Below are 15,122 nucleotides of genomic sequence, written 5' to 3' on the forward strand. Positions count from 1 at the left end.
GTCTCAGATGATGATCCAGCACATGTTGTTCATTTTAAGAACACTTTCACTGCAGATTTGACAAAACGCAAAGAAGGTACCAATGTGAGATTTCTAAAGATAGCTACAGCACTCAACCCAAGGTTTAAGAATCTGAAGTGCCTTCCAAAATCTGAGAGGGACAAGGTGTGGAGAATGCTTTCAGATGTCTTAAAAGAGCAAGACTCCGATGCGGAAAGTACAGAACCCGAACCACCAAAAAAGAAAATCAACCTTTTGCTTGTGGTATTTGACTCAGATAATGAAAGTGAACATGCATCGGTCCACACTGCTCTAGATGGTTATTGAGCAGAACCCATCATCAGCATGGATGCATGTCCCCTGGAATGGTAGTTGAAGCATGAAGGGACACATGAATCTTTAGCACATCTGGCACGTAAATATCTTGTGATGCCGACTCCAACTGTGCCATGAGAATGCCTGTTCTCACTTTCAGGTGACATTGTAAACAAGAAGCAGGCAGCATTATCTCCTGCAAATGGAAACAAACTTGTTTGTCTGAGCGATTGGCTGAACGAGAAGTAGGACTGAGTGGACTTACAGGCTCTAAAATTTTACATTGTTTTATTTTTGAATGCAGGTTTTTTGGTACATAATTCTACATTTGTAAGTTCAGCTTTCATGATAAAGAGATTGCACTGCAGTACTTGTATTAGGTGAATTGAAAAATACTATTTCTTTTTTTTACAGTGCAAATATTTGTAATCTAAAAATAAATATAAAGTGAGCACTGTACACTTTGTATTCTGTAAAAAGAACAGGAGTACTTGTGGCACCTTAGAGACTAACAAATTAATTAGAGCATAAGCTTTCGTGGGCTACTGCTTACTAGAAGTGGGCAGTAGCCCACGAAAGCTTTATGCTCTAATAAATTTGTTAGTCTCTAAGGTAGGGTTACCATTCGTCCGGATTCCCCCGGACATGTCCGGGTTTTTAAGCTAAAAATAGTGTCCGGGGGGAATTTGTAAATGTCCGGACTTCCCCCCATGCAGAGCACGCACGGCTAACAGTGCAGCTGGCCGGACGGTGTCACTTACATGGGTCTCCGACACTCAGCCAGAGAGGGCTCCTCCTCCTCCCTCCCTCCCTGCATCGCAGATCGGCTCCGGCAGTTTGGATCTCCTCCCCCGCTGCTGCCCAGCAGCTCAGGCAGTTCCTGAGCAAGTTCACCAGACATTAGGTGAAGAAAGGCCAACAACAAGGCGGCCAGGGGGTCGGAGAAGGGGCAGGGAGGTTTTGGAGGGGGCAGTCAAGAGACGGGGGGGTCGGGAGTTCAGGGGGGCTTTCTGGGGGTGGGGGTGTGGATAAGGTTTTGGGCAGTCAGGGTACAGGTAGGGGATAGGGTCCTGGGGGGCATTTGGGGGGGGGTCTTAGGTGGGGGCAGTTAGGGGAAAAGGAGCAGGGAGGCTTAGGTAGGGGGTGGGGTTCTGGAGGGCAGTTAGGAGCAGGGGTCCCAGGAGGGGGCAGTCAGGGGACAAGGGGGGGGTTGGGAGTTCTGGGGGGGGGGGCTGTCAGGGGGCAGGAGTGGGGAGAGGGATCGGAGCAGTCAGGGGATAGGAAGCAGAGGGGTTAGATGGGTCGGGAGTTCTGGGGGGGGCTGTCAGGGGGTGGGGAGTGGTTGGATGGGGCGTGGGAGTCCCAGGGGTCTGTCTGGGGGTGGGGGTGTGGATAAGGGTTGGGGCAATCAGGGTACAGGTAGGGGGTAGAGTCCTAAGGGGCCAGTTAGGATGGGGGGAGGGTCTCAGGAGGGGGCAGTCAGGGGACAAGAGGCAGGGAGGCTTAAGTAGGGGGTGGAGTCCTGGGGGGCAGTTAGGGGAAGGGGTCCCAGGAGGGGGCAGTCAGGGGACAAGGAGTGGGGGGAGGGTTTGGAGTTCTGAGGGGGGGAGTGGGAGGGGCAGGGGCCGGGCTAGGGCAGCACAGGGGCGGGGCTCCTCCCGTCCTCTTTTTTGCTTGCTGGATTATGGTAACCCTACTCTAAGGTGCCACAAGTACTCCTGTTCTTTTTGCGGATACAGACTAACACGGCTGCTACTCTGAAACCTTTGTATTCTGTGTTGTAATTGAAATCAATATATTTGAAAATGTAGAAAACATCCAATTTTTTTAAAATAAATGGTATTCTATTATTGTTTAACAATGTGATTAATCACACGATTAATCGTGATTAATTTTTTTAATTACGTTTAATCGCGATTAATATTTTAATCGCTTGACAGTCTTAGTTCAGTTAGATTTCATAAAGTCCTTGTTTATGTATTCTGCAAGAACACAACTCTCTTCTTTTCCAAGGAATGCCTCCATTTCTGCAGACAAGGTGGATGAGGTAATATCTTTTATAGCACCAACTTCTGTTGGTGAGAGAGACAAGCTTTCAAGGTCACCTGAAGAAGAGCGCTGTGTAAGCTTGAAAGCATGTCCCTCTTACCAATAGAAGTTGGTCCATGCACCTTGTCTCTCTAGTATCCTGGGACCAACAAGGCTACAAAACACTGCATTTCTGCAGTCAGGCAGTGAAGACTGCAATTAAGGAGATTAGGTCAGTTTGAAAAGCAGAATGAGAGAGTTTAATTTACTGAAACCATCTGATGTGATTAAAACAAACCAGTTTTTGTCATCTAGTTAATTTCAACTTGCATGTTGTCAAACACTTAAAGAAGAAAAAAATGATTCTGTTTGTTACAGCACAGTGAAATCACTGGTGTATTTTCTTATTAGCTGGGAATGAACAGTTTTAGTTGGACCAAGACAAACCTCAAATTCTCAACATTAGCCAGATGTTGCAAGAACTTACTACCATGTGTAATCCCACTGAGTTCTCAATGGGTCTATGCCTGGTAGTAATCAGTAAGACTTGGTTTTAAGGGTTTATTTCAAATGTGAAGAAAATTATTTACAAAGACAGAGAGGTTTTTTTAGTGGTAGTATTGTGTAAGATAAGAAAAAATATTTTAAAGGATTCATTCAAAATGTCATCTTTTCCTCTGAGAATAAATTCTTTTTGACTAGAACAGGAGACAGTTAACTTCTGAAATGCATCAAGACTGATGATTTTGTCTATATAGCATTGACCTGGAAGCTCAGCCATTCAGACTAATAAATCAGGCAATTTATATTTAATCATTAACTAACTCCCGAGCTGAACAGCTGTTCAAAATTAGAAATGGGTCACCCTGGCCAGGATGACATTACAGGCAATCTATAATACATTAGAATAAAATTATAGTGATTTTTAACTGTCTGGAAATTTATTACACTCCATGTTCCAACTCTTAAACCCTTGTTATCCAATGTCACTAGTGATTTATGGTTCTTGGGTAGTATGGTAAAATTACTGAAGATTTAAATAGACTATCATTCTATGTTTAGTAAATCTTCAAATTTCAAAGCTATTTTGGAAAATGAGGTGGGTGCACTTTGTTTATGACTTACCAACCAGTGACAACAAGGAAGGAGAATGGATAAATCTAAAAGCCCTCTTGTACATTAATAGATTTATGGTCTGGTTGACTTAAGTTAATGATTTAAGGAAGAATCTAATAGGGTCTATAAAAAGTACTGGATATCTAAAATACTTCAAAATGAAGGTGCTTGATTACAGAAGTAATTGTTAGTGCTTTAAACAAAAACAGTCCTTATTCTCACCATTTGATGGACATCTTTTATGCATGAGAACACATTTAGAATTAAGCACCATCACACGTATCAAGTTGCATTTCATGAGTTCACACCATGAGGCTTAAAATGCTCACACAATTAAGAATTGTGGTTGGGGTAAAGATACGTCAGTTATCTTTGTGGATAATTGGGATGCATGTTGTTACTCCTGAGGGCATTCTGTGCACAATATTTTAAAATTCTGCAAATTTTATTTGTCAAATAAATGTGGAGGCTCCAGTGTGGCATTGGGGAGCACAGGCCACTGGCTGCCCAAAGGTGGGAGATCACCTCCCCCCACCCCGGACACAGACTCAGCGGTGAGGCTGCACACAACCCTGACACAGCGCAAGGACTGGGACTGCCCCAGGAACACCTCAGGGCCCTTCTCCTCCGTACCAGGTGTGAGTTGAGAGGGTTATGTGTGGGACAATGGATAACACTCCAATATCCATCCCAAACACATCACCAAACTCATCCATTTCATCCTCACCTACAATAACGCTACGTTTAACAACAAATGCTTTGCTCAAACATGGGAACAGCAAAGAGTACCAGGATAGTTCTCTAATACGCCAGCCTCTTTATGGGCCACCTCAAGGAAGATTTTTTTTAAAATGCAATATGGTATACCTGAGATACATTGATGATATTTTCATCCTCTGGACAGATGGCCTAAATTCCCTCATAGATTTCCACCACAACTTCAACAACCACCACCCATCCATCAAATTCTCTCTAGAGCATTCCCTGACTGTCAGCTTCCTGGACACCACAATCCATTTCAAAAATAGAACCCAACAGGCAGCTATAAACAAGAATCCCATGGATCATCAAGCTTCTCTCTACAGTAGCCATTCCATCAAGAAATCTGTTATCTACAGCCAGGGTCAGAGATGTCACAGAATATGCTCCAAAGAAAATTTCAGGATACACATGTTAACACTCTTAAAACTGCCTTCACCAGACAAGGACACTCCACCACAAAAGTAGATTGCATCATGGAATGGGCCACCCAAATACCTTGAGAGAAACTGCTTCAACACAGTTTTAAAAAAAGTAACCACTATCCACACACCCCGAGTTGTCATCTACCACTCAAAGCATATGGGATATCATCCATCAAATACAATCCATATTCAATGGGGACCACATACTGAAAAAGAACTTTTCCAAGCCTCCTCTGGCCTTCAAACACAACCCACCAATCTTGCCAAACTCATTATCAGAAGCAAGCGCCCCTCAGACCAGGACACACACAAACCCAAAACAGCACCAGACCCTTCCAGAACAACAAATACAAAACCTGCAGCCATATCTGAACTGCTATATCATCTCCCATAACACACCTTTCAAGATCCATGGGTCCTATACATTCCTATCACAGCATGTGCTGTACCTCATCTAGTGCATCAAGCCCCAATAACAACTATGTGGGTGAAACCAGACAACCCTTTTCTCTTGAATTCATTCTCATCAAAAATGATAAAAGACAAAAGCACCCTATGGCCTGTGAGTGAATACTGTTCACAAAACAATCATTCCATATTTGACTTTTCAGTCCTTTTCCTGAAAGGAAACTCTGCAACACCTTCAAAAGATGTTCCTGAGAATTTAAATTCATAACTCTGCTAAACACTAAAAATCATGGACATAACAGAGACCCTGGTTTTATGGGTCATTACAACAATTTGTAACACACTTTGCTGTCTATTAATCCTCTTTCATCCTATGACTGGAGAGATGCTAAGTGCCAACTTCATTTATAAGTGGTCTCTTAGAACATGTGAACCTTTTATGCTTAACAATCTGTCCCACCTTGTATTTAGCTGTGATATTCTGGTTACTTTCTCCAGACATGAGGAAGAGCTCTGTGAAGCTCAAAAGCTTGTCCCCTCCACCAAGAGAAATTGATCTAATAAAAGATATTACCTCACCCACCTTGTCTTTTCAGTATCCTGGGATCAACACAGCTACAACAAAATTGAAAACAAAAAATATGCATCGTTATTTGAACCAAACCTCTAAATCTTTTAAGTTCATCCTGTGACGGGTTTGATCACAGAAACCCCCTTGGGACTGTCACCTGATGTGCTGAGACTACCTCTGAGCTCATTTTCTCTGCCAGTTTGGGCCTCCAGAACCCTGCCTTGTTGAGCCAGACACGCTAGTCTGCTCCAACACAGACCCAGGGTCTGAACCATGCACCCCAAAGCTGCAGGCTTAACTGAAAACAGCTTAAGAAGTGCTCCTGTCTCCAGCACCCAGACAGCTTTGTAATGATACCTTACAAGAGACCTTTTGCACGAAGCATATTCCAGTTACATTATATTCTCACTCATTAGCATATTTTCATAAAATCATATGGAGTGCAACGTCACACATCTATCACTGATATTGTGCATTTCCTTACACCAAATTATTGTTGTTCAATACATTTTTAAGTTATTTTGAGGTTAACTCTTCTGCCAACTCTGAGTTTAATGAGGTAGTCAATATATCTGTCCATGAAATGTTATAATTTTGTATTTTAGGCTGAAAAAATTCGTTGGAGCCAGTCTATTAAACATTTTGAAGCTCAAGAAAAGACACTGTGTGGTGATGTCCTGTTAACAGCGGCTTTTGTGTCCTATGTTGGATCTTTTACAAAACAATATCGTCAGGAACTGGTGGAACATAAGTGGATTCCTTTCCTTAAATCACAAAAGGTAAAACTTATTGTACAAAATGGTGGCCCATAATGGAAGCTCAGGTCCATTAGCTTCTCTGTAGTTCAGAATGTAAAAGTACAGTTCTGCTCTTAAAAGTTGACTATGAAATGTCTTTGTAGAGCTCAGTGTTTGTCTTTCAATGGCTTTCTATCAGATTTTCTCAGAGTACAAGTAAAATATTGTTTTCTCTAACAGTAAGGCTTGCAAACTCTACTTGGGGTCTGAATGCCAAGTGAGTTTCTTTCCCTTTTACACATCTTCATTCTGTAGGCCAAATTATATCCTCTGCTAATCCAGTGCAATAGCTGTCGTTACTGATGGGGATGTGTAAGGATAAAATTCCATTTAACTTTCAGGTTCCAGAAGAATTTTGAAATGGCTTTCATTATATTGATTATTGCAGCGTCCTCCTCTCTGACCTCCTGAACACACCCATCAATTCAAAATGCAGCCACTAAACTAATTTCTCTTGTCTGTTGATTTTATCATGTAACACTGTAACATGATAACATGTACCACGTAACTTCTTTGACTCCCTCTACTGGCTTTCTGTCCAATATATCAAATTTAAGCTTCTTATCACCAATTTCAAAACTCTGTCACTCTGCCCTTCCCTGCTTATACTCCCTTATGAAGTTTTGTGTTGCCCCCTCAGCCCCACTGCTCTGTGAGTGAATGTTCCCAGCCTCTGTGTGTTTCTTAATCTACCCTTACAGTCCTCATCACTGTAACATTTCAGCACCCAGGGCTGGCTCAGGCTTTTTTGCAACTCCAAGCGGCGAAGAAAAAAAAAATGTGTTTGACCGCGGCGCTTCATTCCTCAGCGGCAATTCGGCGGCGGGTCCTTCACTCTGAGAGGGACTGAGGGACCCGCTGCCGAATTGCCGCCGAAGACCTGGACGTGCTGCCTCTTCCCATTGGCTGCCCCAAGCACCTGCTTCGTTCACTGGTGCCTGGAGCCGGCCTTGTCAGCACCTCCCAATTATTACTGGATTTTATCCTCAAAATACCCCTGGGAAGAAAGAAAGTATTATCATCCCTATTTTCAAATATGGAGCTGACGCAAAAGGGTAGGTCAACTGATGTGCCCAAGGCCACACCAGAAGTATGTGGCTAAGCTGTGAATTTAATCCAGGTCTCCTGAGTCCACCACATCCAGCGGTGTATCGACTGGACCATCCTTCTTCCCTCATCCACCTGTTTGTCAGATTCTCACACAATCACCTCTGTGACCAATATGACCTTCCTGATCTTTTCTGCAGGACCCATTTCTGCCTTGCAGCCTCTAGGTGACTTGTATGTAAATTACCTATTGTTATTCCTTGCCCCCTGACTCTCCGTACTTCTTTGTCTTTAGACTGTGTGTTCCTTGGAGAAGAGACTACCCTTAACTCTTAGCACATTGTGATCTCTACCTTAAATTAATAATAATAATTTCTCTAATACACTCTTTAAATACTGGTATTGCTAGTCAAATCAGCTCTTTTACTGAGTGGCAATTTCAGATGTGTTCCCCATGGAGACAGAGAAATATGGTTAATGAGTTGTTTTAAAAACACAGGTGCTAGCTAAAAGCTCTTCTTTATGAAAAGTAGAAGATACAGTGATGCAGTCTCTTAGTTTTGTGCAGGTTTGGGACATTAGATAAAGTTACATATTAAAATAATACCTTGCTTTGTAAGAACACACCACCATCACCAGCACAATGCTATGTCTGCTTCCAAACAAATTTATTTCAGTCCTTGAAACTGACTATACTATTTGTCATGTTTTACTTTGCAAAATTGATGGCTGTGTGATTAGAATCAGGGTTTAAGCAATGTTAAAGAAATACATCCTTTGCCATAGTTCAGTAATAGTTCTTACCCAACAACAAAATTGTTGCCACAGTAACTAAACTGGAGATTATCTAATCTAATCTAATCTAAATTGGGGAATAAGAATAACCTAGGGAATTATAGTCTGTTTAACTTTGGTACCCAGAAAGACAATGGAGCAAGTAACCAAATAATCAATTTGTAAGCACTTAGAATTTAATAAAGTGATAAGCAACAGTCAACATGTATTTATCAAGAACAAATCATGTTAAACCAACCTAATATCCTTCTTTGACAGGGTAACAAACCTTGTGGACATGGGGAAGCAGCAGATGTGATATATCTTGACTTTAGTAAGGTTTTTGATACTGTCTGACATGACCTTCTCATAAACAAAGTAGGGAAATACAACCTAGACAAACCTACTATGAGATGGATGCACAACAGGTTGGAAAACTGTACTTGGAGAGTAGTTATCAATGGTTCACAGTCAAGTTGGAAGGGCAGATCAAGTGGGGGTACTGCAGGGATCTGTCCTGGGTCTGGTTCTATTCAGAGTTTTCAACAATGATTTGAATAATGGCATAGAGAGTATACTTATAAAGTTTATGGATGATACTAAGATGGGAGGGATTGCAACCTCTTTGGAGGGCAGGATTAGAGTTCAAAATAATCTTGACAAACTGGAGAAATGGCTTGAAATAAATAGGTTGAAATTCAATAAGGAGAAATGCAAAGTACTACACTTAGGAAGGAATAATCAATTGCGCAAATAAAAAATGGGAAATGACTGCCTACGAAGGAGTACTGCAGGAAAGGATTTAGGGGTTATAGTGGATCATAAACTGAATCTCAGTCAAGGTGGATAAAAATCAATGATTTTTTAAAAAATAAAATAAAATAAATCGAATTTTTTTATTTTTATTTTTTTTTTGATAAAATGCATCCAGCAATCATCCTTCCATAATGCTAACTGTAATAAACTTCAGAGCTAAGGGTGAACCATTCAAGAAATATATATTCGCTGATGATGTTTTAAAGAAAGTCATACCAGGAAACTGGTGGAAGTCACTTCAGCACTTGGATTCAGAGACTGTTGAAGTGATAATCTCACTTTTAACAGCAGTAGCTTCTTCTGCTGGTGTAGAAAGAATATTTTCTTCCTGTGGACTAATTCATTCCAAATTGAGAAATCGTTTGGGACCTGAAAAAGCAGGAGAGCTTGTCTTTCTTTTCCAGATTATGAGCAAACAGGAAAATGAAGGTGAAGATGACTGAGTTAGCTCCAGAAGCCAATATTTTAAGTTTTTCATGTTGACCTGGCTGACACAATCAATTTTTTTTTTAATATTTCATTTAACTATTTTAGTTAAAAACAATTTTAACAAAAACCTGATTTTAAAAAACTTGAATGTTTAAATAAATTCAAAAATTCATATGCTTGTTTTGTTAAAATATTATATGTTTGCTGTTGAAGAAAAAAATCGAGAATACATAATGTTATTGTTTTAGTTAAACAAAACAATTTAAATGTCTGTCTGGTGATGTTCTCCTCCTAATACAGTATGGCAAGAAAATCCTCCAAATATTAATGATGAACCTGTTGAATTGGAGATAGTTCACCTCCCAATGACTTTATAAATATCTGTTTCAATTACTTTTGGTAAATGAAATAACCAAACAATCATTCATTTTCTGATATAGCTGTAAAACTAATCTGAAACGTTTTCAAAATAAATTACTTTAAAATGTATAGTGTGTACCTTCTAAAAATGAAACCTACATCTACTCTACTCAGAACTTATAAGGCCTCAACTGGGGTACTGTGTCCAGTTCTGGGGAAGATGTGTACAGATTGGAGAAAGTCCAGAGGAGAGCAACAAAAATGATTAAAGGTCGAGAAAACATGACCTATGAAGGAAAGATTGAAAAAAAATGGGTTTGTTTAGTCTGGAGAAGAGAAGATTGAAGGGGGACATAACAGTCTTCAAGTATGTGAAAGGTTGTTATATAAAGGTGGGTGATAAATTGTTCTCCTTAGCCACTGAGGACAGGACAAGAAGTAATGGGTTTAAATTGCAGCAAGGGAGATTTAGATTAGACATTAGGAAAAACTCTCTAACTGTAAGGGTAGTTGAGCACTGGAACTAATTACTTAGGGAAGTTGTGGAATCTCCATCACTGGAGGTTTTTAAGAACAGTATAAATAGGCATCTGGCAGGGATGGCTTAGAAAACACTTAGGGTACGTCTATACTTACCTCCGGGTCCGGCAGTAAGCAATCGATCTTCTGGGATCAATCCCAGAAGTGCTCGCCGTCGATGCCGGTACTCCTGCTGCGTGAGAGGAGTATGCGGAGTCGACGGGGGAGCCTGCCTGCCGCGTGTGGACCCGCGGTAAGTTCGAACTAAGATACTTTGACTTCAGCTACGTTATTCACGTAGCTGAAGTTGCGTATCTTAGTTCGAAGTGGAGGGTTAGTGTGGACCAGCCCTTTGTCTTGCCTCAGTGCAGGGAACTGGAGTAGATGAACTCTCAAGATCCCTTCCAATCCTACATTTCTATATTTTCTATGATATGGTACATTCCTTTTAGTGCTACAGATTTTGCCAATCTGGTTAACCATAAAACATCATTTCCTGTAAACATTAATTCAATACTTAGACGTGTGTGTGTGTGTTGGGTGGGGAGGAATAATCTGTCTCCCTCCCCCAAAAAAGTGTTAAGTTTTGGAATTCAATTCCAGCTGCTATTTGCCAGAAATAAAAACCTAGGGTGAAATTCTGATACTGTTGGAATCAGTGGGAGTTTTTCCATTGACTTCCATGAGGCCAATATTTCACTCTTAGAGAGGAAAGTTCTGGTATCCCATTATCAGTCCTCAGACCCATAGAGTATACTATCTATTTGGAGATTTCCTTAAAACACTTGCTTTTTTTAAAAAATTCTTCCTGTCTTGCGTGTGCATCCCCATCCTCCTACCTTCATGCTTCATGATATAATATTTTCATTTCTTTTAAAGCACACAGAAGCATGATAACACTTAGAGTAAGTATGACTATCTGATGGCTATTTGGCTTGTGTGAAATGAGTTGGAGGTGGCAGTGCAGTTCCTGGTCAGTTGGCTCCAATTAGTGAGCTTATTGGCTGTCTTTGCAGAGAAGCAATAGCAATGGAGATTGCCCTGTCCTGTGATTTATGTAGGTGACCTCTTTATCCCATAGCTGAAGCACATTAGCAAAGTGGTGCAAGAAGCCTGTTATGCTGCTACCCATATCGTGTACCTTTTCTGTACATAATGAGCTTTATTCTCCAGAATTACCAATTCAATGCCATTCATGAGCACTGAATTTGTCCTCCTCTTTAAGTGTTAAAAGCTATATATACTGCAAACTATATACACATATGCTGTTTACTTGATTTAATAAATCCTAAAGAAAATATTTATGAAGTTTCTTAAATGAAAAAAAAAATCATTTAAAAAGTACCATTGTAAATTATAGGATTATCTGCTTTGCATTATATATCCTGTTTCTTTTGGCATCTGATAGGCCACAGGAGTCTTACTTTCTTTTATATATAATAAATCTCTAATTACATTGGCTCCTATTATTTTGTACATCACACTGAGTCTTGCCTTGCTACTTTACAATCTTGCTGGATTATTATATTTCATTCTGATTCAAAGGTTCCTATTCCAATAACTGAAGGCCTGGACCTGATTGCCATGTTGACTGATGATGCTACGATTGCAGCATGGAATAACGAAGGACTGCCCGGTGATAGAATGTCAACAGAAAATGCCACTATTCTAACACACTGTGAGCGTTGGCCTCTGATGATAGATCCCCAGCAACAGGGAATTAAATGGATAAAGAATAAATATGGAACTGACCTTAAAGTCATACGTCTAGGACAGAAAGGGTATGTGTGCGCACTGAAGAATTAGCTCTCGTATTTACTGCTATAAATTTCCCCTAATTTTTACAAGGACTTGGTGTTTGTTGTGTTGTATTTACTTGTAGATTTGAAATATTATAATACTGCTGCTTATTTATCCATGGTAGCATTTCCCATTTTAAAAGCTCTGCTTGAAAAAGACACTTTCTGCTGTACTGTTTTCAAGTGCTAAAGAGAGAATAAAGTTAATGTTGGAGGTGCATTGTACGTGAGGGCAAATTGGTTTTCCCATAAATAGGATGCTAAAAGCAAAGGCTTTGTTTAGTTTCCTGATTACTGGACATTTTATATAGTACAGTTTAGTATATAGGATAATGGCATATATGTACCTAATGCAGAATGAGAGACTCAGTTAGGGTGACCAGATGAGAGACATGAAATATCGGGACGGGAGGGGGGCCAGCAGCGGAGCAAAAAAAAAAGAGCCGGAGCATAGGAAAAATTAGTAGGGGCTGAGCACCCACCGTACTAGCTCACCTCCGCCTCCTCTGAGCGGGCTGCCATGTTCTGCTTCTCCCCCTCCCTCCCAGCGCTTGCGCCGCCGTACAGCTGATTTGCGCAACCCTGAGAGGGAGGGGGGAGGAGGAGGAATGTGGCGTGCTTGGGGAAGAGGCGGGGCCAAAGCGGGGATTTGGGGAGGGATCCAATTGGGCAGGGAGTGGGCGAGGTCGGGGTGGGGCCGGGACTGAGTTGGGGGGGGCACGAGCCCCCTCCGCCTGTGCGCCGGAGTGCAAAATATAGGGACAATTTGCGTCCCGACCAAACATCGGTTGGGACGTGGGACAAACAAGTAAATATCGGGACAGTCCCGATAAAATCGGGACGTCTGGTCACCCTAGACTCAGTCTAGTGGTAGTACACAGAAAACTGCATTCGATAACATTATCTAAAGTGTTTTGAATTCTGGTAGCTAAGTTTGAATGGAATTAAGTTTAGGTTCTGTGGAATGGGTCTGTTTTTATCTCCTGTCATGCTGACTTTGATTTATTGAGGGGCTTGTGGTCAGTTTTGAACTGAATGTTATTTTATCTGCTGCAGTAAAATATCTTTGAAAATTACCACATCTCTTTAATAACTTTCAAAACCTTTTAAAGACTATCGTACTAGAAGAGGCTAGGTTAGTTTATTTTATTGAAATCCAGGTACTACAGATAGTTACATAGCACAGTACAGCACATGGTCTCAATAATGCCTCATTTTTAAAAGCTTTGAACAATTTAGGTCCTGTCTGCCTCCCTGAACTCATTTTTTTATACTTTTCCCACTCAACCCTTTCTCCTTTTGCTTTCCCAGGCCATACAAATAATTGTCCCCTTTGTGACCTCTTCTCCATGTCTTCCCTGCAGCCTCTTTATGCCTAAAATGATATAGTTTGGACCATATTATTATGATTATTTATTTGAATTACTGCTATTTATTTGTCTTGTGGTAATGCCTTGGAGCCCCAGTCATGAATCAAAACCCCATTGTAATAGGCACTGTGCAAACACAGAACAAATCACTTGACAGCAAACATCACCTGCATGTGAATTTGATTTCATTGTGAATTTCCAATGTAAATGTTCACATCAATAGTTCTTCAGGGTAGGACCTTGTCCTTGTACAAAGCCTAACTTATGTTTGTTACTACATAAGCAGTAATAAGGAGCAAAGACTTTTGCCTCAAATGCACAGAATTATTAACCACTGGAAAATATCTTTTTGAGTGCAATACAGCAGGTTTTGATAGAGCTCTTGTACAAATATTTCTCATTTGTATAATCTAAAGCAGAAATATATTGCTCCATAACTAGCACATCATCTAATAGATAGGGTATGGTTTTTGTGTTAAGGCTTTTGAAGACCATTGAAAGAGCGTTGGCCTGTGGAGACACCATCCTAATTGAAAACTTGACTGAAACAGTAGACCCAGTACTTGATCCCTTACTTGGAAGAAACACAATTAAAAAAGGGAAGTAAGTATTCTTGAGCAATCAGGATTTTTGCCTGGGAGTTGCTGCCAAGGTCACTATATATTTTTCTTTTTCTTACCTTCTCATCATAACTTTCTATGCAGCATTTTTGTTTTGTTTTTTTAAGCAAGGTGATGACTTAAACCTGGTGATGAGTAAATATCAAATAATCGGGCATCTGGATGTGGTTAGATAAGCACCCAAAAGTTCATATGCACATCAGAATGTAAAACCACCAATGCCATCCCAATCTTCAAAACCTGTGTGGAAATATTATGACCAGACTTTCTTGTGGGTTTTCTCATGCTTTGTTTTCTAGCCTTAGCTAGAAACTGGAAGTGCAGAGACGTGCAAAATTAGGGAAAGGTAAACAAATTTTTTTGAACCCCAGCAAAAATTTGCTTTATTTTTAGAATAGTACTTTCTATTTTAAATGTCTCCAATGTTTATTAAATTCTTTATAGTTAAATATACAACACTTAAAGTAAATTTATTCATGATTACTTACAAATTATAAGGATTTAATAAACCAGAATAGATACACGAAGGGGTCCTATAGCAATTTTATTTACGATAAAATGTTGCAGCCAGATCTAAAACCCATTGAAGTCAATTAGTCTTTCTACTGACTTCATAGATTCATAGATTCATAGATTCTAGGACTGGAAGGGACCTCGAGAGGTCATCGAGTCCAGTCCCCTGCCCGCATGGCAGGACCAATGGGCTTTGACTCAGGAACTAATTGATAGCCCCTTCCTGGCAGTGGAAATTAATACACACTTGTACCTCTAGACATGGGCCTTCCATGGCCAGAGATGAGGCACATTGGTGGGAAAATGCTGTACCTGTTCTATGGCTGAATGGAAAATTTCAGTCTCCAGTGCTTTGCAGCACTTTTCATAATAATTTCAATTAGTATTTTATGAGTATTAAGATTTTAAAATAAATTTATAGCACATCAACAGCTGCTGCAATTACATTGGAGAGAA

The 15,122-nt window shown here is 40.4% G+C and overlaps 1 protein-coding gene across 1 annotated transcript in view; it reads left to right on the plus strand.

Annotated features, from left to right (window-relative positions):
• Positions 1 to 15,122, plus strand: part of DNAH11 (dynein axonemal heavy chain 11) — a 293,212-nt gene that overhangs the window by 225,714 nt on the left and 52,376 nt on the right. The window contains exons 63-65 of the mRNA XM_065583334.1: positions 6,228 to 6,401; positions 11,910 to 12,145; positions 14,014 to 14,136. Coding sequence (XP_065439406.1) covers positions 6,228 to 6,401; positions 11,910 to 12,145; positions 14,014 to 14,136 — 533 coding nt within the window. The remainder of the gene's footprint in view (positions 1 to 6,227; positions 6,402 to 11,909; positions 12,146 to 14,013; positions 14,137 to 15,122) is intronic.

This window comes from Chrysemys picta, chromosome 2, assembly GCF_011386835.1.
Source record: "Chrysemys picta bellii isolate R12L10 chromosome 2, ASM1138683v2, whole genome shotgun sequence".
NCBI classification, from domain to species: domain Eukaryota; kingdom Metazoa; phylum Chordata; order Testudines; family Emydidae; genus Chrysemys; species Chrysemys picta.